Source organism: Aquarana catesbeiana, linkage group LG02 (genome assembly GCF_042186555.1).
Source record: "Aquarana catesbeiana isolate 2022-GZ linkage group LG02, ASM4218655v1, whole genome shotgun sequence".
NCBI classification, from domain to species: Eukaryota; Metazoa; Chordata; class Amphibia; order Anura; family Ranidae; genus Aquarana; species Aquarana catesbeiana.
Genome location: NC_133325.1, coordinates 682,259,726 through 682,281,703, shown reverse-complemented (window position 1 = coordinate 682,281,703; position 21,978 = coordinate 682,259,726). Strand labels below are relative to the sequence as shown.

General features: G+C 42.3%; 1 protein-coding gene across 1 annotated transcript in view; it reads left to right on the top strand.

Moving 5' to 3' along the window:
• PITPNM3 (PITPNM family member 3) overlaps window positions 1-21,978 on the top strand; it is a 1,020,867-nt gene that overhangs the window by 637,166 nt on the left and 361,723 nt on the right. Inside the window, exon 4 of the mRNA XM_073616741.1 lies at window positions 9,977-10,053. Within this exon, the coding sequence (XP_073472842.1) occupies window positions 9,977-10,053 (77 nt within the window). The remainder of the gene's footprint in view (window positions 1-9,976; window positions 10,054-21,978) is intronic.

Genomic DNA, 21,978 nt, shown 5'->3' with positions numbered 1-21,978 from the left:
TCCTTTAAAAAAAAAAACACTTATATAGGAACTCTTCCAGCAGCTTGTGTATTGAAAAGCTGACATTTCTCCGCTCCTCAGTCACTGCAAATATTTGACCATTGGATGAACATTGCCTAAAGTGATTCCATGGAGACAGGATGACTTTAGGCATATCTGATGTGCTTTTATTAAACTCTGATATGGAAAGAAAAAAACGTTTGCAACTCGCATAGAATCCAATTAGCTTCCAGGTTTTATTATTTTTTACAAAGCCTAAAGCGTTTGTAACCCAAAAAAAAAATTATCCTGTTCCCTTAAAGCAATGCTTGTGCTGTGTCATTTGGCCCCTTCTATCAACTGAAATACCTGGCTAATCCTACCTGGCTATGCCCTCACCCCTGTAAACTGACCACGGTTTATCATGGCTGCTGAGCCTTGACACTGTGGTCAGTAGGGATGAGCCGAACACCCCCCTGTTCGGTTCTCACCAGAACATGCGCACAGGAAAAAAGTTCGTTCAAACACGCGAACACCGTTAAAGTCTATGGGACACGAACATGAATAATCAAAAGTGCTAATTTTAAAGGCTTATATGCAAGTTATTGTCATAAAAAGTGTTTGGGGACCTGGGTCCTGCCCCAGGGGACATGGACCAATGCAAAAAAAAGTTTTAAAAATGGCCGTTTTTTCAGGAGCAGTGATTTTAATAATGCTGTCCTCATCAACATGGGGACAAGGTGTTTTGGGGGGCTACCCCAAAGCACCCTCTCAATGGTGAGGGCATGTGGCTTGGTACGGTTCAGGAGGGGGTGGGGGCGCTCTCTCGTCCCCCCCTCTTTTCTTGCGGCCTGCCAGGTTGCGTGCACGTATAAGGGTCTGGTATGGATTTTTGGGGGGACTCCACGACGTGTTTTTTTTTAAATTTTGGTGCGGGGTTCCCCTTAAAATCCATACAAGACCTGAAGGGCCTGGTATGGAAATTTAGGGGGACCCCCACGTCATTTTTTTTTTAAATTTTGGTTTAGGGTTCCCCTGTGGGGAATTCCCATGCCGTTTTTATCAATGAACTTCTATGTGTAATGTCGGACACATGGGTGTGGAGCGGCCCGAGGAGAAGAAGATAGAAGACGCCACGGAGGAAATGCTGGACGAGAACACCGGAGGAAGAACCAGAAGAACCAGAAGATCCAGAAGAAGAAGAAGATGAAGGAAGATAGAAGAAAGAAGAAGCATTTAAATAAAGGAATTGTCAGAAACTGTCTCTTGTCATTTTTAACATTTTTGACAGTTTTTTAGTGAAATGGTAGGTTACCCCCGCCCGCAGACCCCTGCAACCACCGGCCAGGGTTGTGGGGATGAGGCCCTTGTCCTCATCAACATGGGGACAAGGTGTTTTGGGGGGCTACCCCAAAGCACCCTCACAATGTTGAGGGCATGTGGCCTGGTACGCTCTCTCATCACCCCCTTTTTCCTGCGGCCTGCAGAGGAGTCACGTGAGCACCAGAAGACGCTTGGTTATAAGGTATAATCTGCATTTTTTGTTTTTTTGCAGCACGGTTCGCACCAGAACATGTGAACAGGAAAAAAGTTCGTTCGAACACGCGAACACCGTTAAAGTCTATGGGACACGAACATGAATAATCAAAAGTGCTAATTTTAAAGGCTTATATGCAAGTTATTGTCATAAAAAGTGTTTGGGGACATGGGTCCTGCCCCAGGGGACATGGATCAATGCAAAAAAAAGTTTTAAAAACGGCCATTTTTTTCAGGAGCAGTGATTTTAATAATGCTTAAACTGAAACAATAAAAGTGTAATATCCCTTTAAATTTCGTAGCTGGGGGGTGTCTATAGTATGCCTGTAAAGGGGCGCATGTTTCCCATGTTTAGAAAAGTCTGACAGCAAAATGACATTTCAAAGGAAAAAAGTCATTTAAAACTACTCACGGCTATTGCATTGCCGGTCCGCCAATACACATAAAAGTTCATTGATAAAAATGGCATGGGAATTCCCCACAGAGGAACCCCAAACCAAAATTTAAAAAAAAAATGACGTGGGGGTCCCCCTAAATTCCATACCAGGCCCTTCAGGTCTGGTATGGATTTTAAGGGGAACCCCGCGCCAAAATTAAAAAAAAAGTGGAGTGGGGTCCCCCCAAAAATCCATACCAGACCCTTATCCGAGCACGCAACCTGGCAGGCCGCAGGAAAAGGGGGGGGACGAGAGAGCGGCCCCCCCCTCCTGAACCGTACCAGGCCACATGCCCTCAACATTGGGAGGGTGCTTTGGGGTAGCCCCCAAAACACCTTGTCCCCATGTTGATGAGGACAAGGGCCTCATCCCCACAACCCTGGCCGGTGGTTGTGGGGGTCTGCGGGCGGGGGGGCTTATCAGAATCTGGAAGCCCCCTTTAACAAGGGGACCCCCAGATCCCGGCCCCCCCGTGTGAAATGGTAAGGGGGTACTTGTACCCCTACCATTTCAATAAAAAACTGTCAAAAATGTTAAAAATGACAAGAGACAGTTTTCCTTTATTTAAATGCTTCTTCTTTCTTCTTTCTTCTATCTTCTATCTTCCTTCATCTTCTTCTTCTTCTTCTGGTTCTTCAGGCTCTTCTGGTTCTTCCTCCGGTGTTCTCGTCCAGCATCTCCTCCGCGGCGTCTTCTGTCTTCTTCTCCTCGGACCGCTCCGCACCCATGGCATGGGGGTAGGCTCTGGCTCTTCTCTTCATTTTCTTCTCTTCTTCATCTTCTTCTCCGGGCCGCTCCACATCCATGCTGGCATGGAGGGAGGCTCCCGCTGTGTGACGTGTCTCCTCTGCTGACAGTTCTTAAATAACGGGGGGCAGGGCCACCCGGTGACCCCGCCCCCTCTGACGCACGGGACATGACGGGACTTCCCTGTGGCATTCCCTGTGACGTCACAGGGAAGTCCCGTCAAGTCACTGTGCGTCAGAGGGGGCGGGGTGCGGAGCGGCCCGAGGAGAAGAAGATAGAAGACGCCGCGGAGGAGATGCTGGACGAGAACACCGGAGGAAGAACCAGAAGATCCAGAAAAACCAGAAGAAGAAGAGGATGATGAAGGAAGATAGAAGAAAGAAGAAGCATTTAAATAAAGGAATTGTCAAAAACTGTCTCTTGTCATTTTTAACATTTTTGACAGTTTTTTAGTGAAATGGTAGGTTGTACCCCCTTACCATTTCACACGGGGGGGAGGGATCTGGGGGTCCCCTTGTTAAAGGGGGCTTCCAGATTCCGATAAGCCCCCCGCCCGCAGACCCCCACAACCACCGGCCAGGGTTGTGGGGATGAGGCCCTTGTCCTCATCAACATGGGGACAAGGTGTTTTGGGGGGCTACCCCAAAGCACCCTCCCAATGTTGAGGGCATGTGGCTGGTACGGTTCAGGAGGGGGGGGCTGCTCTCTCGTCTCCCCCTCATTTCCTGCGGCCTGCCAGGTTGCGTGCTCGGATAAGGGTCTGGTCTGGATTTTTGGGGGGACCCCACGCCATTTTTTAATTTTGGTGCGGGGTTCCCCTTAATATCCATACCAGACCTGAAGGGCCTGGTATGGAATTTAGGGGACCCCCGCGTCTTTTTTTTTTTAATTTTGGTTCGGGGTTCCCCTGTGGGGAATTCCCATGCCGTTTTTTTCAAAGAACTTTTATGTGTATTGTCGGACCGGCAATGCAATAGCCGCGAGTAGTTTTAAATGACTTTTTTCCTTTGAAATGTCATTTTGCTGTCAGACTGTTCTAAACATGGGAAACATGCGCCCCTTTACAGGCATACTATAGACACCCCCCAGCTACGAAATTTAAAGGGATATTACACTTTTATTCTTTGACTTTAAGCATTATTAAAATCACTGCTCCTGAAAAAACGGCAGTTTTTAAAACTTTTTTTTGCATTGATCCATGTCCCTTGGGGCAGGACCCAATAACTTGCATATAAGCCTTTAAAATTAGCACTTTTGATTTCTCCCATAGACTTTTAAAGGGTGTTCCGCAGCATTCGAATTTGCCGCAAACACCCCAAATTGTTCGCTATTCGGCGAACTTGCAAACAGCCAATGTTCGAGTCGAACATGAGTTTGACTCGAACTCAAAGCTCATCCCTAATGATCGCTAACAGGGGGGATGGAATGTTTGTAGTACAGTGGCTTAACAACCATTTTAATTGAACAAGCTGCAGTTATAAGCTGATTGACTACCATGCAGAGCTGCACTTGATTTTGCACTCTCCAGTTTTAGTAAATCAACCCCAATGTGTCCAGACCCCAGATATAGCCCCAGATATTTATGTTCGGGTTCTCAAGCTGGAAGATATGATATCTATACTAGAGGGTTGTACTGGAAGCCACATCTTTTGAGGTTGCTAGATCAGTGATAGGCTAACATGTAGGACCAAAGGAAAAAACAGGTTTACTATGTCTTCTTTCTCCTTTTTTTCTCTCCTATAACATAAAATCAGTATAGCTGAAATTGTGCATTGTGCAAGAAAATCTATTTCACAGTACACTGCTCAGAAATAAAACTCCTTGTGATACATGACAAAATACTTCCGGTATATACACATTTGCAATTTAATTCAACCAAGCAGAATGTTGTCAGTACCATGACAGTAAAGCTGACCTGCCGTTTCTGATGTTGTAGTTATATTTATAGTTATGGTTATATTTATCTTGTTTGCTCCACCAATCTTGACTCATGAGGTACTTCCTAGCAACTGTTAGGCTTGTGGACCATACTGGTGCAGCAAATATGTTTATTTTTTTTGCAAAGCTTTACATGTTAAAAGTGCCAGAGCTTGTGACTGAGATTTTCAGAACTCAGAGCAGCTCCAATGGTACCAATACATGTAAAATGTCATGTGGTGTTTCACGTGTGTCTGAGCTTACCTCCATCTCTCTTAGGCTGCCATAACTGAGCTATTCAGCACATTCAAATGTCAGGTGATATTTCATGTGTGTGCCAAGCTCGTACCATTGCAAATCCCCACTCTCTTCTGTAAATCCCCAATCATGTTTCTACAGAAACCTCTTCTTGCCACAACACATATTAGAAGTGGCCTTTTTATAAAAAGATCTCAGTAATTGAGTAAACAAATAAAATCTAACATTTAAAAGGTATCAAAATTCTGATGGTGGCAGATAAATGCCTGTTTTATCATTTAGTATTTCTCATTTTAATCTTGAAATCTTTAAATATGAAAAGTGAAACATATTTATACTTAAAATGATTTTGATTTTTTTTTATGGTAATATCTACAGTATATATATTATATTTTAATTGATAGCTTATGCCATAGTACAGTGATGGCGAACCTTGGCACCCCAGATGTTTTGAAACTACATTTCCCATGAACCTCATGCACTCTGCAGTGTAGTTGAGCATCATGGGAAATGTAGTTCCAAAACATCTGGGGTGCCAAGGTTCGCCATCGCTGCCATAGTATGAGAAAGGAGAAGCCTCCAGCCAATTGGTTTCATTTCATTTTAATCTATGAAAAAACAATCTTAGTTCACAATTAATTGGTTCAGAAAAACACCATCAGTTTTTTTTCCTCCCATTTTACAGAATATCCTTGATAAAGTACTGTGATAAAAAAAAAAATTTAGACTGGTTGGTGAGCCTGTGTGTAGCCAATACAGGCCATGCATCTGCGCTGTTACATGGGAGGAAAAATGCTCCCTCATACCTGGAATTACTGGGTACATGACCTCCCTGGGCAAAAAAAAGATAATTATAAACTGCTGTAGACTATGGAAAGATGTTCCTCTACCCTGATAAGTTGTTATGTGGCAGTTTCAATAATGGGCAAAGCACAGGCTCACCAAAGTGAAGCTGTAGCCAAAATATTGTTATACCATAGCCAAAATGAAGCTATAACTTAATTAAAATCAAGTAGAAATGCACAGGCAACACATGGATGAAGTCACCACCACCTAAAATCTAAAATTGGCTTTAATATCATAAACCCCCACAGTCTTGCTTGTCCACCTCCCGCTCCAACGTGTTTCACTCCACAAAACAAAGGGCCTAATCATGTCTCAACCCCCCCCCCCCCCTCTGTGGCCCTCTAGTTCTCTTGAGGCATCCACCAGATATACTGTATATTATGCAGTCAGTTGACTCTCAGGGTCCTCTTTCTCTTTGGTCTTCTCCTGATGTTGGGTGATGGCACAAACGTGTTTCTCAATCGTTCTTTCTGAGTAAAGGGGGCTTGACTGCATTGACGGACCTTTAACACCATACTGTGGCGGCAGACCTCTATTTTGAATGCGCGGCCACTCTTATGACATGGAGCCACTGTCACCTGGATGATGCAGAGAACAGACACAATTCTCACGGCAGGGCTAAGACACTCTGTATTCACAGGTTTACCTGAGTCTTCTGGGTTGAACGATGCTATGGTAAAAGAACCCATGCATGATTGGTTTAGCCTTTTTAAACATAACTTATTGCTAAAAATCCTATATTAAGTATAAATGGCTTTACCTTCAAATCAAAATGTACGTGCAGTGAGTGGGCTGAATGAAAATGTCCAGTTTTGTTGCATTTTGCACAATCTGTGAGTTTGAAGGATGATTGCAGCCAACAGAATTTGGCAATTGCAAATTCTAATAAAGAACTATCTGATTTGTCTAGAACGTCTACCCCTGTTCATGTAGAGAATTGTTCTGTGTGGAAGACAAATCAGTACTTATGGACCTGCAACTGAGTGCAAAGCTCAGACTTTGGGTGTGACAATGATGATGGGTGATCTGTGTGGTTGAGGTTTCAACATGCTGCAATCAGGATGACTAAACGCAAATACTCACATAACACAGACAAAGATATAGCTGTATTTCTAAGCCCCCATACACACTATTAGATTTTCTGCAGATTTTTGTCTTCATATTTACCAAAACCATGTATTTAAGGGCCTGCCTGATTGCATACAAATTGCATACAAATTGAAAGGTTTGACCTCATATTATATGGTTTTGGTAAATCTGGAGACAAAAATCTGCAGAAAATCTAATAGTGTGTATGGGGCTTTAGGATGCTCTTTGGTAATGCAAACTTCCCCTTACAGTGTTGGTTGCTTTATATGCTATTGCTGTAGATCTTCTCAGTAGGAGTTTTTATAGCTCTTTTTGCCAAGACACATACAATTACTCTATAGGGGTTATTTACTAAAGGCAAATCCACTTTGCACTACAAGTGCAAACTACAAGTGCACTTGAAATTGCACTGAAAGTGCACTTGGAAGTGCAGTCACTGTAGATCCGAGAGGGGGACATGCAAGGAAAATAAAAAACAGCATTTTAGCTTGCACATGATTGGATAATAAAATCAGCAGAGCTTCCCCTCATTTCAGATCTACCCCTCAGATTTACAGCGACTGCACTTCCAAGTGCACTTTCAGTGCAATTTCAAGTGAACTTTGCACTTGTAGTTTGCACTTGTAGTGCAAAGTGGATTTGCCTTTCGTAATTGACTATGTGTACCTAGAAATGTCACTGCTGCAACCCAACTTGCCCTTACATAGCCTCTTCTAAAATGCCGGCAGGCTTATGGACACATTTGAATGAGTGCTATAAAAAAGGCAAATTAAAGTAAAATCATTTGATTGTATTTCAGTAATTAAGAAAGACTGAGATCTATTATATTTGGTAAGCAGCGTTACATGTCTGGGATTCACTAAAGCACTGGGGCACTTTATTGGAATATTTTTTTGTCATTGTTAGAAACAAAATGAATACCCCTAAGCAGACTTAGGCACTTATGTATTGAGAAAAATATAGAAAAAAATGTATATTTTTGTAACAAACAATATTTATTTAACAAAATAAGTTTAAACACATTTTCACATAAACAGAGACATGGAATTTATACAAATCTGTGTCCAGAAACACCATAATCCATAACCCACCATAATCCAAGCATAATGCCCAGTATTGTCTTTTACTCGACGCATTTCAGTTTATTTCCTTTCCTCAGGGGTGTCTGTTAGGAAACAGATTGTATGTTTATAAGATTATAGAGAAATACTTAAATATCAATAAACATAGTTTGTTTTCAATAGAATGTTTATGATAGATACAGTATCCAATATCTGGTAGACTTACATATACTATGGTGGTGTCACAGGTGAACATTCCATTGAAATATCTTTAAAATCAAGATGGTTATAAAAAGGACTGTGTCTCAAAAGTTGCGTCTCAATAGCCCCTTAGAGGTTTTTTTATTCCTCCGACCATGAGATTTTAGACAAATAAGAGCAATGAGGCCAAAGGTTGAGAAAGGCAACCTAGAAATAGAAGATAGTGAAACTGTTTATCCTACTATCTGGGGTAAAAAATTATACCAAGATGTTGAGCATGAAGACATACTACCTGAATCATGTAGTAGTCCAAAGTAGGGACATAGAGGCTCTTATAGGGTGTATAGAGGTCTTTTTAAACCTGCCAGTTGACCTATGTAACAAACAGCAAGTAAGCTATATGGTCACCTTGGAGTGCATAGAATTAAGATAGTAATTACATGAGAATATATTTATTTCATGTGTCCCCAAAAGGGATTATATGTCCCCAAAGAGACACATGAAAGTATTATCAGCAATATAGAAAAGGAGTATATGTGCTTTGTTCATCCGGTGGATAGGGTGAGAGAGCCATCCAGCCCTCACATCCAGTCCAGCAAACTGGCATTACAAGACCAAAGCCTAGATTTGTTTTATTTGAAGAAAATGACTGACTATACTAAAAAGGCAAACAAAGGTCATGGGGAATGAAGTTCCATTAAATATGCATTAACATAGTACTCTTAGCAAAAATATAAAGAAGAGAGATTTTAACTGACAGTAATTAAAGTTTTAGTGGATACCTTGGGGAATTCGTTCAGCCACAAGAGCACAGCGTCCTGACATCCAGCTTCCTTAGAGCGGATGTCAGAAATGTGCTGCCGTGTGAGTTATATCTAATTGCCATCCAGTCAGCCATCGCAGCTGAATGCTGTCAGCTGTGTTCGGACGGAGGCAGATGGGCGTTCACCTTCCATCTGGCCTCCTGAGCTGTGTGGCCTTGCCACAATTCTGTCTCTGAGCTCTTCAGGCAGTTCCTTTGACCTCATGATTCTCATTTGCTCTGACATGCACTGTGAGCTGTAAGGTTTTATATAGACAGGTGTGTGGCTTTCCTAATCAAGTCCAATCAGTATAATCAAACACATCGTTTGGGACTTTGTTAGATATATTTAGAACTCTTTTGCACTTTTATTGAGTCATGTTTATATCATGTTGATGTGATGTAAATTGATGTATTCACTGAAGTTTCTGGAGGCTTGGATTTATTGCCATATGTCAAAGTAGAACTGAACCTTTTTTTTTTGGATAAAGGAGGAGATTTTTTTTGCCATCTGTGTCCCATTGGGAAGATTTCGCTTCACTTCTGTCCCGTTGCCAAAACAGGAAGAGAGAGGAAATCCCTCCAAAGTGAAGGAATCCCTGGTTGTCATCGGTCATCAGGACAAATGTGTCCCCACTGAATGATTTCTCCTCTATTACTGGTTTGGTGGTGACTCAAAATTTAACATTTTCATTCTCTTTCACTCTTGGTCATAATGGTCATAAGGACAAATAGAGAGGGCGAATCTCTCCAAGTAGGACACAGACAGCAATAAAAACCTGACATAGGTTCTAGTCTCTCTCCACTCCATCCAAGAGTAAAAAAAAAGTTTGCTTTAGTTCTACTCTAAGGTCTGTGCCAAGTCTAGTCAACATTTCATTTTGAGCAGTTCGAATAGAGTGGTGCTGATACGCTATAAGGGTTTTATTCCGATTTTGTTCCCAGTGATTCAAGTCAACACAGACTAATAGCACTTTGCATGTAAAGCCTTATTTGTATGAACTTTTATGATAACAATATGTATATTATAAGTTAAAACAATGGATGCCTTTATAACCTGATTATCACCCCATTAATATATTTTTTTTTTTTTGGGTAAATAGCTGAACTTTACCGAGTTCATGGGAGAAAACACAGATGCCCCAGGCAGAGCAGTTTTGAGATACATGAGGACAATGAGGTAAGAACATTATACCTTTTATATTTTTATTTTAAAATAGATTCTTAAGATATATACAATATACAATATATAAATATAATAAATATGTTCATGTAAAGCATGCGGCGCATCTAGAAAAACTGGAATGTTCAATGTCTGACATTGTCATTTAGCAGCTTACACTGAGCTGTTTAACAAAAGTTGAAATATGATTGATTTCTGTGGATGCACACTGCTAATGTTTGCACAATGTTAGAATGAGCAGACATCCAGCGTAAGCAGTAGGGATGGTCCCGATGTTCGCAAATGTTCCCGAACTATGGGCATAACTTTTGTTATCCGATCCTGCATTTGGGATATGTGCTCTAGCACACTCCGATACAGGGAAGATTCTTGTTCTCATGTCTCTTTCCTTTTATCCAGTAGTCCACGGGAGTGTCTCCCATAAAATAGCTCAAAGGGGTGAGTCCCTTGGAGACCTGGGGTACCTCTCTTATAGCAAACAGCAAGGGAGGTAACAAACAATCCCATTCCGAACCATCTTCCCCAACCGCCTTTTTTAACATTCCCTTCAAGGTTTAGTGAATCGCTCCATTAACCCATCAGTTTGTGGATGATACACCGAGGTCCGCAGTTGTTTAATTTTAAACAGTTGACAGAGCTCCTTCATCACCTTAGACATGAAGCGTGTACCTTGATCCGTCAAGATCTCGGATGGGAGCCCTGTTTTTAAATGAACATCTGAAACAACTCCCGTGCGATGACCTTGAATGAGCAATTTCTTAAAGGGACTGCTTCCGGATACCTGGTGGCATTGTCAAGGACAACTAAAATGTATTGGTGTCCCCTAGCTGACTTGGGTAAGAGGCCCACCAAGTTCATGGCTATGCGATCAAAGGGAACCTTGATAATTGGAAGCGGTACCAGTGCACTGCAAAAATAGGGTATTGGAACGGTTCTTTTGACAGGTGGGGCAGGACTCACAGTAGTCCTTAATTTCCCGATATACACCGGGCCAATAAAAACGCTGTAAAAACCGTTCCTGAGTTTTAGCCACTCCAAGGTGACCCCCAAGTACATGACTATGAGCCAAATTTAACACCTTTGACCTAAAAGGTTTGGGTATCACCAGTTGTTCCAACACTTCATCATTGACTTTAGTTACTTGGTACAACAAGTCGTGATTCACAGAAAAATGGGGGAACTGCTCATCCGCCCCAGGGTGCTGTGGTTCACTGTTTAAGACTGTGGCCTGTTCCCTGGTGGGGATCATAGTGGGGTCCCTCATCTGAGCACTAAGGAAATCTTAACGGGAGCCACCGAGATCTGACATATCTGCCTCAGAGGAGGTACTTTCTGCTTCCAATCCCGTAAACACCTACAGGGGACCAGGCTCACTTCCTGTAGGTTCAGCAACCTGGTACTGATCCTCCGTAATAACCTCCTGCAACACAGTATTATTTACCACCTCTGTGGGTACTTGCTTTTTGGGGGAAATCCCTGAATCTTTGAGCCTTTGCTCATACAAGTCCCAAAACATGAGGCAGTCTCGCTCGATTAGTAAGTCATGAGGTAATCCCGGGACCACCCCAACTTTTAGTGTAGCAGTTCCTGCTGGTGTACACAGGGTCACATAGGCCACTGGATAGTTTTTAACATCACCATGCACACAGATAACCCTGACCTGTTCCCTTGGTACCAGCTTTGTTTGCAACCCATCCACTCGGAGCAGGGTAATGACACTCCCAGAGTCAAGGAGTGTTACCACCTCCTGTCCATTGACCCGCACCACACACTCGTGCGGATTCAGGCTGGTTGCAGCACATAAAGCATTGGCATACATGGAGCGGCGACGATCCATGACGCACTCCATTGTTTCTTCCCGTCTTGGGCACTGGGCTGCCAGCTGACCCAGTTAATGGCAGGACCAACAGCGAACCTCACAGGGTTCCCCCTGTTGGTTCTCCGGAAGCTTTGGTCCTGGGGTGCTCCTGGTAGTTGTAATATGCACCCGAGCAGCCACCATGCGATCAATGGGTGCCATCCTGGTGCTGGAATGCACTTCTTTGGAACGGGACAGCTCTCTGGTGACAGAGGGGCTCTCCTGGAAATTTTACGCACAACTGTAGCGCTCAACCGCAGCAGCCATCTCATCCAGGGACCGAGGGTCGGACTGGCCCATGCAGGAAATGGTCCAGTGCGACTCTTTCCACAATCTGAGTGGGTGTCTTTTCCTCAGGTTTCAGCCAGTCCTGGAACAATTTCATCAGGTGGTACAGCTGCGCACGGGCAGGCTTAGCCTTGTCAAAGCGCCAGCCATGGGCTTGGTTCGCCCTTAAAGCGACAGTCACTACCAGCCTGGCTAGGATTTCTGTTTTCAGGAGCTTATAGTCCCATGCTGACCCAGGGGCCAAGTCACAGTATGCTTGTTGGGGGTCTGCGGTCAGAAAAGGAGCCAGTACATCTGCTCAGTCTTTATCTGGCAGACTTTCCCTTGCTGCAACCCGCTCAAATATTGCCAGGTATGCTTCCACATTGTCTGAGGCTGTCATCTTTTGCAGGGTTTGCTGCACTGCCTTCCGGGGGTCACTCTTTACAGCGGGGTCACCTTTTATCATTTCAGCCTGCTGGGTCACCGCCTTTTGCTAACAGTTCAGCCAGTAAGTGGTTTGTTTCCTGTTGCACAGCGACTGCCTGAATGTTAGCCATTGCTAACTGTTTAATTAGCTCCTCCATGCCTTGTTCTGAAGACTTCACAGCCTGTGCAGCTTTAACCCAGGACATGGGATTGGCCTGCACCTCTCTAACTGCCCAATGCATTCCTCCACCAATTTGTAAGGGATCAGAGGGGTGAAAAGCCAGCTCAGACAGTCCAGTAAAATAAAAATAGCTTTATTCAGCAAAATGGCAAAACAAACAGAAGAAATAACAGGCTTGTCTTGTAACACAGGTGCACGTCTGGGAAAAGTTCAGTCTCTGCAGCCAACAGGCTGGTATTCACAGTACACAGCTCTAGCCGCAGCTACAGTCTTTTATGCAGTTTAGCTCATACCAGCAGGTACACAATCCAGCAAAGGATCTTTTTACACAGCGTGCTGCTGTGCCTCTCACTCCTAGTCAAACAGCTCTCCCTCGGACACTTTCAGCCCTGCTGGCAATAGGCAGGTCTGAAGGGGAAGTACCTGCCTTCAATTAAACCCTTCTTAACCCTGCCCCAGGCTGACTCTCTACATTATATATACTAGACTGCCTGCACTGTATATATATACTAGACTGCCTGCACTATATATAGTCTACACTGAATGCAGAGTTTTTATATATATATGTATATATATATATATATATATATATATATATATATATATATATATATGCACTACCTGCACTGTATATAGTCTATACTACTCTGACTAAACTGTGTGTGTGTGTGTATATATATATATATATATATATATATATATATATATATATATATATCAGCGGCCACCCTTGCCTATATAACAGCCATCACAGTGAAAAAAAAGCAGTCGGTGGGAGCCCTCCCATGGAGGCGGAGTACTTCAGGTTTTTTTTCTATTTTTCAGGTCCATCAAGCGGCGTGATTGAAGATGGACATACTATGACATCTTTTTTATGTCATAGTATGTCATACGCTGACAGCATCGGCGCATACCAGATGCAGCCATTCACTTTGTGGCTGCTGGTGCATGCCACTTGTGGTTCCCTGGGCAAGCATCTGGGATTTTACTCTAGAGCATACTGTATTTGAACCCTTTCATGCCTAAGCCTATTTCTGACATTTATTGCTTACAAGTTAAAATCTGTATTTTTTGCAAGAAAAGGACTTAGAACCCCCAGACATTTTATATATATATATAGCAGAGACCCTAGATAATAAAATGGCAATCGTTAAAAAATGTTTTATGTCACACAGTATTCCCCTAGTCTTTCAAATGCATTTTTTTTGGAAAAAAGGCACTTTCATGAATTAAAAAAAAAAAAAAAAACAGTGAAGTTAGCCCAATTTTTTTGTATAATGTGAAAGATGATGTTACGCTGAGTAAATAGATACCTAACATGTCATGCTTTGAAATTGCGCACACTCGTGAAATGGCTTTATGAAATGCTTTAAAAAAAATTAAAGTTAGAATTACAGAGGAGGTGTTTTACTAGAATTATTGCTGTCATCCCTTGTGACAGCAATAGGTGGTGACAGGTACTCTTTGTGGAGGGATCTGGTGTCTAAAAGACCCAAATCTCTCCTTTGCACTTAAAAGTATTCAGATCAGCAAAATCAGCGTTTCTGAATACTGTAATTTTTTAAAAAACCTGCGCCATTGGCAGCCGAGGAAAGCGGAAGTGATGTTGTGACGTCGCTTCTGGGATTTTGCATTGGAGACCCGATCAAAGCCAAATCCAGCTGTGTGCGGGTCTCAGCCTAGGCAGTGGACGTGCTGAGTGGTGGCGCAGGTCTCCCGGTGGGACAGGAGGCCCGGGAAGAGCGGCGGAAGGTGGCGGGGGGGACGGGGATGTCCCTCCCGCTCCTTTAGGATAGAAATCGAGTGGCTTTTAGCACGCATCGGTTGTTATCACTAAGAAGCCAAATGCCCTAAACCTGTGTTTTTTCGTTTTTTTATTCATTTATTTTTATTATTGGATTTAATTTCCCTTTAATTCCTGTCTTGAAAACATAGCAGAGAGAAAAAATCTCTCTGAAATGATATGAAATTCCCTCTGAGACAGTAAACTGGTGTCCACATTGAACGTTTTTCTGTTACAAAGTTTTGGCTTTACATACCCAGAAAGTGTGTCTCCTGTAAACATAAGGTATCAGCTTTTATCCTTGGCACATAACTTTATTATGTGAGTGAAGACCACCCACATTCTACAAAATACAGTTGAAATCCACCTTCTAGATACTCCCAGAAATAATGTATCTACCATATTCTCAGAGAAAGCCAGGCCTTGTTCATTCTCTTGGTGTAATCTGACTGGATATAATAAGGGAAACCTCTTGTCCTGCTCTGCCAAACATTTGCAAACAGAAGTAAAAAGTTTCCTTTTTTTAACCACTTCAATACAGTGCATTTTCACCCCCTTCCTGCCCAAGCCATTTTTCAGCTTTCAGCGCTGTCGCACTTTGAATGACAATTGCGCGGTCATACAACACTGTACCCAGATGAAATTGTTATCATCTTTTCCCCACAAATAGAACTTTCTTTTGGTGGTATTTGATCACCTCTGTGGTTTTTATTTTTTGCGCTATAAACAAAAGAAGAGTGACAAGTTTGAAAAAAAACACAATATTTTTTACTTTTTGCGATAATAAATATCCATTTTTTTTCCTTTAAAACAATTTTTTTCTTCAGTTTAGGCCGATATGTATTCTTCTACATATTTTTGGTAAAAAAAAATCGCAATAAGCGTATATTGATTGGTTTGCGCAAAAGTTATAACGTCTACAAAATAGGGGATAGATTTATGACATTTTTATTTATTTATTTATTTATTTATTTATTTATTTACTAGTAATGGCGGCGATCCGTGATTTTTATCTTGACTGCGATATTGCGGCGGACACATCGGACACTTTTGACACATTTTTAGGACCATTCACATTTATACAGCGATCCTCTGCTATAAAAATGCACTGATTACTGTATAAATGTGACTGGCAGGGAAGGGGTTAACACTAGGTGGTGATCGAGGGGTTAACTGTGTTTGCTAGGGAGTGTTTCTAACTGTAGGGGGAGGGGACTCACTAGGGGAGGAGACCGATCAGTGTTCCTCTGTACTGGGAACATACCATCGGTCTCCTCTCCTCTGACAGGACTGTGGATCTGTGTGTTTACACACACAGATCCACGGTCCTGCTGTGTTACCGGCAATCGCGGGTGCCCGGCGGTCAGCGCAGCCGACGGGCACGCGCACCGGGTGCCCAGCGACACGGCGGGCGCGCGCCCCCTGGTGGGCCGGGAAAGCAAGGTCGTCATATGACGCTCGCCCGCAAAGAGAGCTGCGCCGCCTGGCCGTCAATTGACAGCCGGCGGTCAGCAAGCAGTTAAACCACTGCAGCTTGGAATAATATCTATATTGACTCAATTTCTCCTGAAGAGTCTGTCGTTTTTTTTCAGCAAAAGGCCTTCTTGATTTATTTCAGGTATTTATATAGCAGCAACAATTTACACAGGGCTTTTACATATATTGTACATTCACATCAGTCCCTGTCCTCAAGGAGCTTACAATTTATGATCACACCCTCACATGCATACATATACAGGAGCCAATTAATTTACCAGCATTGTGTGTAGGAGGAAGCCCACTCAATACAAGAGGAACATGCAAACTCCATGCAGGTAGTGTCGTGGTTCGGATTCAACCCAATGACCCTAATGCTGCAAGGCAGTAGTGCTAACCATTAAGTCACTGTGCTGCGCTGGATTTGGACATTTTTTTTTTTCATAGCCAATCATTTAGGTAATGTTCTGGTAAAAATGATTCCAGTTTCTTGCCTACACTGTGGTAGGCCCATTAGTTTGATATTTTTATGTCTTGATAATAATCCAGCATAATTTTGTTAGAAGACTTTCATAGTGAATTACTGGCCTTTAAGGGCACACATTATTGAATCTGCCTCTACCATTCTTAAACAATTTTTTGTTTAGCTCTCCCATGTCTTTTTGTACATTTTCCTTAATTCGTTTTAAATTGTTAACAAAAATAAAAGCGTAGCGCTATATACTAGACAGACGTATAAATCAAAAAACCCCAACCCATAAGTGCATACAAACAGTAAGTAAAAACCTTATCACACCTTGTATGACCATAAATATGGATTGCACAATAAAGTAACACTGTGTTATTCAGCAAAACAGTTAGGTAAAACAGTAAATTATAAACCTTAATTGACAAATATAGACAATAACTAATATTTGGAAAACCGTGACGGTTCAGCAAATCTAACACCTAAATTAATACAGAAAAAATCCTGAAACATAACAGTCCACAATATAAGTTTGTAGAAAAATTGTGAAAGAAAAAACGACTACAAAAAGTCTATGGAGGTTGCACGTTAAAAATGATGGAAATATAACTCCCAGGTTCGTAAGTAGATAAATTTCACCAAATCTGGCAGGTAAGTAGACAGTGAAGGAACCGCATGAACAGAGGGTCTAGATCGGTGCCGGGGCCATCACCAGAAACATCAAGAGGCTTACCGGAACGTAATGACTTGAAAAGACATACGTCATACAAGTCAAAAAGGCTTATTGACCAACCAGATGACGGCTTCTCAGCTGAAACATGTTGAGTGGACCCCTCACGATTGCCGCTATATGATGTTTGAGCTGTTTCTGATCTTCTAATATGTGAGTTTGTTTTTAATTATTTTAATAAACCAGTGTTTTAAACGTTATCACGCTATGTGAGTTTTTTTACTCCTCGCATGGGATATGAATACTCGTTTGGCCTATGTCGGATTGCCTATGGATGTGGAAGCTGCGCTGATACCCCCCTTCCTACTGTATGCTGACGACATTTGACAAGATACATTGCTCAGACCGGTTGGTCAATTAGCTTTTTTGACTTGTATGACGTATGTCTTTTCAAGTCATTAAGTTCCGGTAAGCCTCTTGATGTTTCTGGTGATGGCCCCGGCACCGATCTAGACCCTCTGTTCATTTGTGGTTCCTTCACTGTCTACTTACCTGCCAGATTTGGTGAAATTTATCTACTTACGAACCTGGGAGTTATATTTCCATCATTTTTAACGTGCAACCTCCATAGACTTTTGGTGGTGGTTTTTTCTTTCACAATTTTTCTACAAACTTATATTGTGGACTGTTATGTTTCAGGATTTTTTCTGCATTAATTTAGGTGTTAGATTTGCTGAACCCTCACGGTTTTCCATATATTAGTTATTGTCTATATTTGTCAATTAAGGTTTATCATTTACTGTTTTACCTAACTGTTTTGCTGAATAACACAGTGTTACTTTATTGTGCAATCCATATTTATGGTCATACAAGGTGTGATAAGGTTTTTACTTACTGTTTGTATGCACTTATGGGTTGGGGTTTTTTTGATTTATACGTCTGTCTAGTATATAGCGCTACACTTTTATTTTTGTTGTTATTTTTTGCCTTGAGTCTATAGGTGTGTTAGCTGCTATCCTAGTGTTCTTTTTTGGTCTAGCGCAGCGCTGTACTTATCTCCTTATTTGTTTTGTTTTAAATTATTGACTACCTGAGTTGTTGTTATAATTTTCACTATTTTGTATTGATTTTTTTCTCATTGAATGTATCATCAATCATGGAGCAGGATCAGCCATTTTTATGAGCTCATTGATTGTATCTAAGCTAGGGAGGCAAAAAAAAAAAAAAAAAAATTATATATTTATACACACACACACACACACACACACACACACACACACACACACACACAATATTGTCAAAAGTATTGGGATGTATGCCCTTACACGCACATGAATTTTAATGGCATCCCAGTCTTAGTACGTAGGGTTCAATATTGAGTTGGCCCACCCTTTGCAGCTAAAACAGCTTCAACTCTTCTGGGACAGCTTTCCACAAGGTTTAGAAATGTGTCTATGGGAAGGTTTGACCATTCTTTTAGAAGCGCATTTATGAGGTCAGGCACTGATGTGGACGAGAAGGCCTGGCTCGCAGTCTCCACTCTAATTTATCCCAAAGGTGTTTTATCGGGTTGAGGTTAGGACTCTTTGCAGGCCAGCCAAGTTCCTCCACCCCAAACTTGCTCATCCATGTCTTTATGGACCTTGCTCTGTGTACTGGTCCAAATCATTTGGTGGAGGGGGGATTATGATCTGGGGTTCGTTTTCAGGGGTTGGGCTTGGCCCCTTAGTTCCAGTGAAGGGAACTCTTAAGATGTCAGCATACCAAGACATTTTGCACAATTTCATGCTCTCAACTTTGTGGGAACAATTTTGGGATTGCCCCTTCCTGTTTCAAGATTGCTGCACACCAGTGCACAAAGCAAGATCCGTAAAGAGTCCTGACCTCAACCCGATAGAACACCTGTGGGATGAATTAGAGCCAGGGCCGTCTTTAAGGCAGGGCAAAAGGGTCACCTGCCCAGGGCCCTGTCAATGCTGTGGGGCCCAAAATCCTAACAATCCATTCCTGTCACATAAGCAGCTGCAGGTAATCAGTAAGCGGCGGTGTCCATGCCTGACAGCAGAGCTGGCTGGATGGAGAGACACACTGAGGAGCAGTGACAGGGGCCAGAGGAGTGAGGGAGGATCGCTATGAGGAGGCAATGACATAGGCGGCATGGATGAGCAGAAAGTTGATGGATGGCAGGAGTTGCATCTGAATGAGAACATTTGCTTGGTTTTTCATTGCCCTTCTCTACCCCTCTGCCTACTGGTCAGTTGGCTCGAATGAGCGGACAGCTGGTATGTTAGTTTTGTGTCATTAACAATCCGAATGCCCTGCTGTACTGAACTTTCACTGCTTTAGCCACTGAATTATCACCAGATCTCTGCCTCTCTGCTTGCTTTGCCTATTGACAGTACTGTTTTGAATGTACTCCTGGTTGGCTTCATTAACCCCATCTTTTCTGCCACATATTAAATTCTGCTGCAAGAGAACATTTTTACTGTGGAAAGGGGACTGTTGTGTTTTTGTAGCATAATCTATCTAGCAACCAATCGATCAGTTAGCAGTAATGATGTGCAGTAACCTATAGCAACCAATTAGTTTGCAGTAATGATGTGCAGTAATCTCTAGCAACCAATCAGTGAGCAGTAATAATGTGCAGTAATTTCTAGCAACCAATTTGCAGTAAAGATTATTATTATTCAGGATTTATATAGTGCCAACAGTTTATGCAGCGCTTTACAATATAAAAGGGAGACAATACAGTTATAATACAATAAAATACAAGAGGATTAAGAAGGCCCTGCTCAGAAGAGCTTACAATCTAATAGGGTGGGGCAAAGATGTGAAGTAACCCCTAATAACAAATCAGCGAGCAGTAATAATTAGCAGTAACCTCTAGCGACCAATGGGTGAGTAGTAATGATGTACTGTAACCCTTAGCAACTAATCAGTGAGCCTTAATGTGTGCTGTACCTGCTGGCAACCAGTCAGTGAGTGGTAATGATATGCTGTAACCTTTGGCAACCAATTGCCATTGCTGCCTTATCTGCTGCAGTAAGCTGATTTTGAGTTTAGTAGGCTATTTATTGTATGTCTCAGAGCAGGTGGATAGTGAAATTGCATGGTGGGGGGTCAGAGTCAGCCCATGGAGGGGGGGCCCAATAAAATGCTTGCCCAGGGTCCGATCAATGTTAAAGACGGGCCTATTTAGAGAGGAGACTGCGAACCAGGCCTTCTCGTCCAACATCAGTGCCTGACTTCACAAATGCGCTTCTTGAAGAATGGTCAAATATTCCCATAGACACTCTTCTAAACCTTGTGGACAGCTTTCCCAGAAGAATTGAAGCTGTTATAGTTGCAAAGGGTGGCCCAACTCAATATTGAACCCTACGGACGAAGACTGGGATGCCATTAAAGTTCATGTGCGTGTAAGGGCAGGTGTCCCAATACTTTTGGCAATATAGTATATAGATAATAAGAGCCTGCAGAACCATTAATTCCTCAAAGATTATTCAATTAACCTCAGTTTAGGCAAGGTTTCAACAGGTCTCTATAGCCCCAAAGCCACTATTCAGTAACTTTAAAAAGTTATACAAACATTGAGATGTAGCCTTTCATCTAAACAAACTTTCAACAGATTGTTAAAGCCACAGAACACTACTGGGAGTTCTTTAATAGTGTTCACAAAAATTATATGTAGTTTTTAGTCTCAAACAGGTCTTTAAAACCACAGCGCTAGCATTACAAATCTCCAGAAGGTCTCAGTGAATTTTTATGGCCGTACAGATAGTTGAGCCAGATTGAGTCACGTGAGCCACACAACTCTTATTCTAAAAGCTCCCATTCAAAGCATGTCCCAAACAGGTCTTTAAAGCCACAAAGCACCTCAGAGAGTCTTTGATAGTATTCAGAGATTACGATGTAACTTTCAGTCTCAGTAAAAGTCTCATCAGGCCGTCAAAGCTACAACATTAGTATTAATAATCATCACAGTGTCTCAGCAAGTCTTTATAGCCACACAGATTTCACTAGCAGGTTGACTATAAGCATAGGAGAGGAGGAGGCATTCCATGACACTATTTAGCATCTCATCAGTTTGCAAATATCTATTGTTTCACATACTGGAACTAATATCATAGATGCTTCTTTGGTGTTTACTCAACTCCTTTCCTTTTTTGGCACCCTCTTATTAGCTGCTCACCACTTGCCTGGCTGCCTGAAAACCCGACTCTCTAGGCATCTACTGCCAGGATCTTTCTCCTTCTCCTCCTTCACATGTAGGTTGCCAGCAGTCACTGGTGATATTGTCCACTGCCTCCCAAAAAACCCTGGCCTGCTTATGCTCTCTCTCCCCTGCCATTAATCTCAGGAAGACTTCTGGGGACCCCACTGCAAATCCCATGCAATGGGGATTTTAGTCAGCATCTTGCTCCCTCACTCTGCAATTACCAGAATATGTACAATGCTTCCAGTCAGCATTTTTTTTAGCCCTAACACCACTTAAAGTGTTTGTTACCCCAAGAATTCATATTCCCGATATATGCTTGCTGTACCATGTACTTGTATGAGAAAGTATCCTGTTCTCTTTGTACTGTTTCCTTTATCTGAAATCCCTGGTGTTTTTGCCAGTCCCTCTGATTTCCTATTAAAAACTGACCATACTAAGCAGAGAACACACCGTGGTCAGTTCTCTAGCTATGCTAGTAACTCGGCCTGGTCTCCTCCAATGATCAGACTTGCCCTGATATGACCCCACTGTACATACATTCACTGGGAAGTTCACTGGCTGACAGGCTGTACTGAC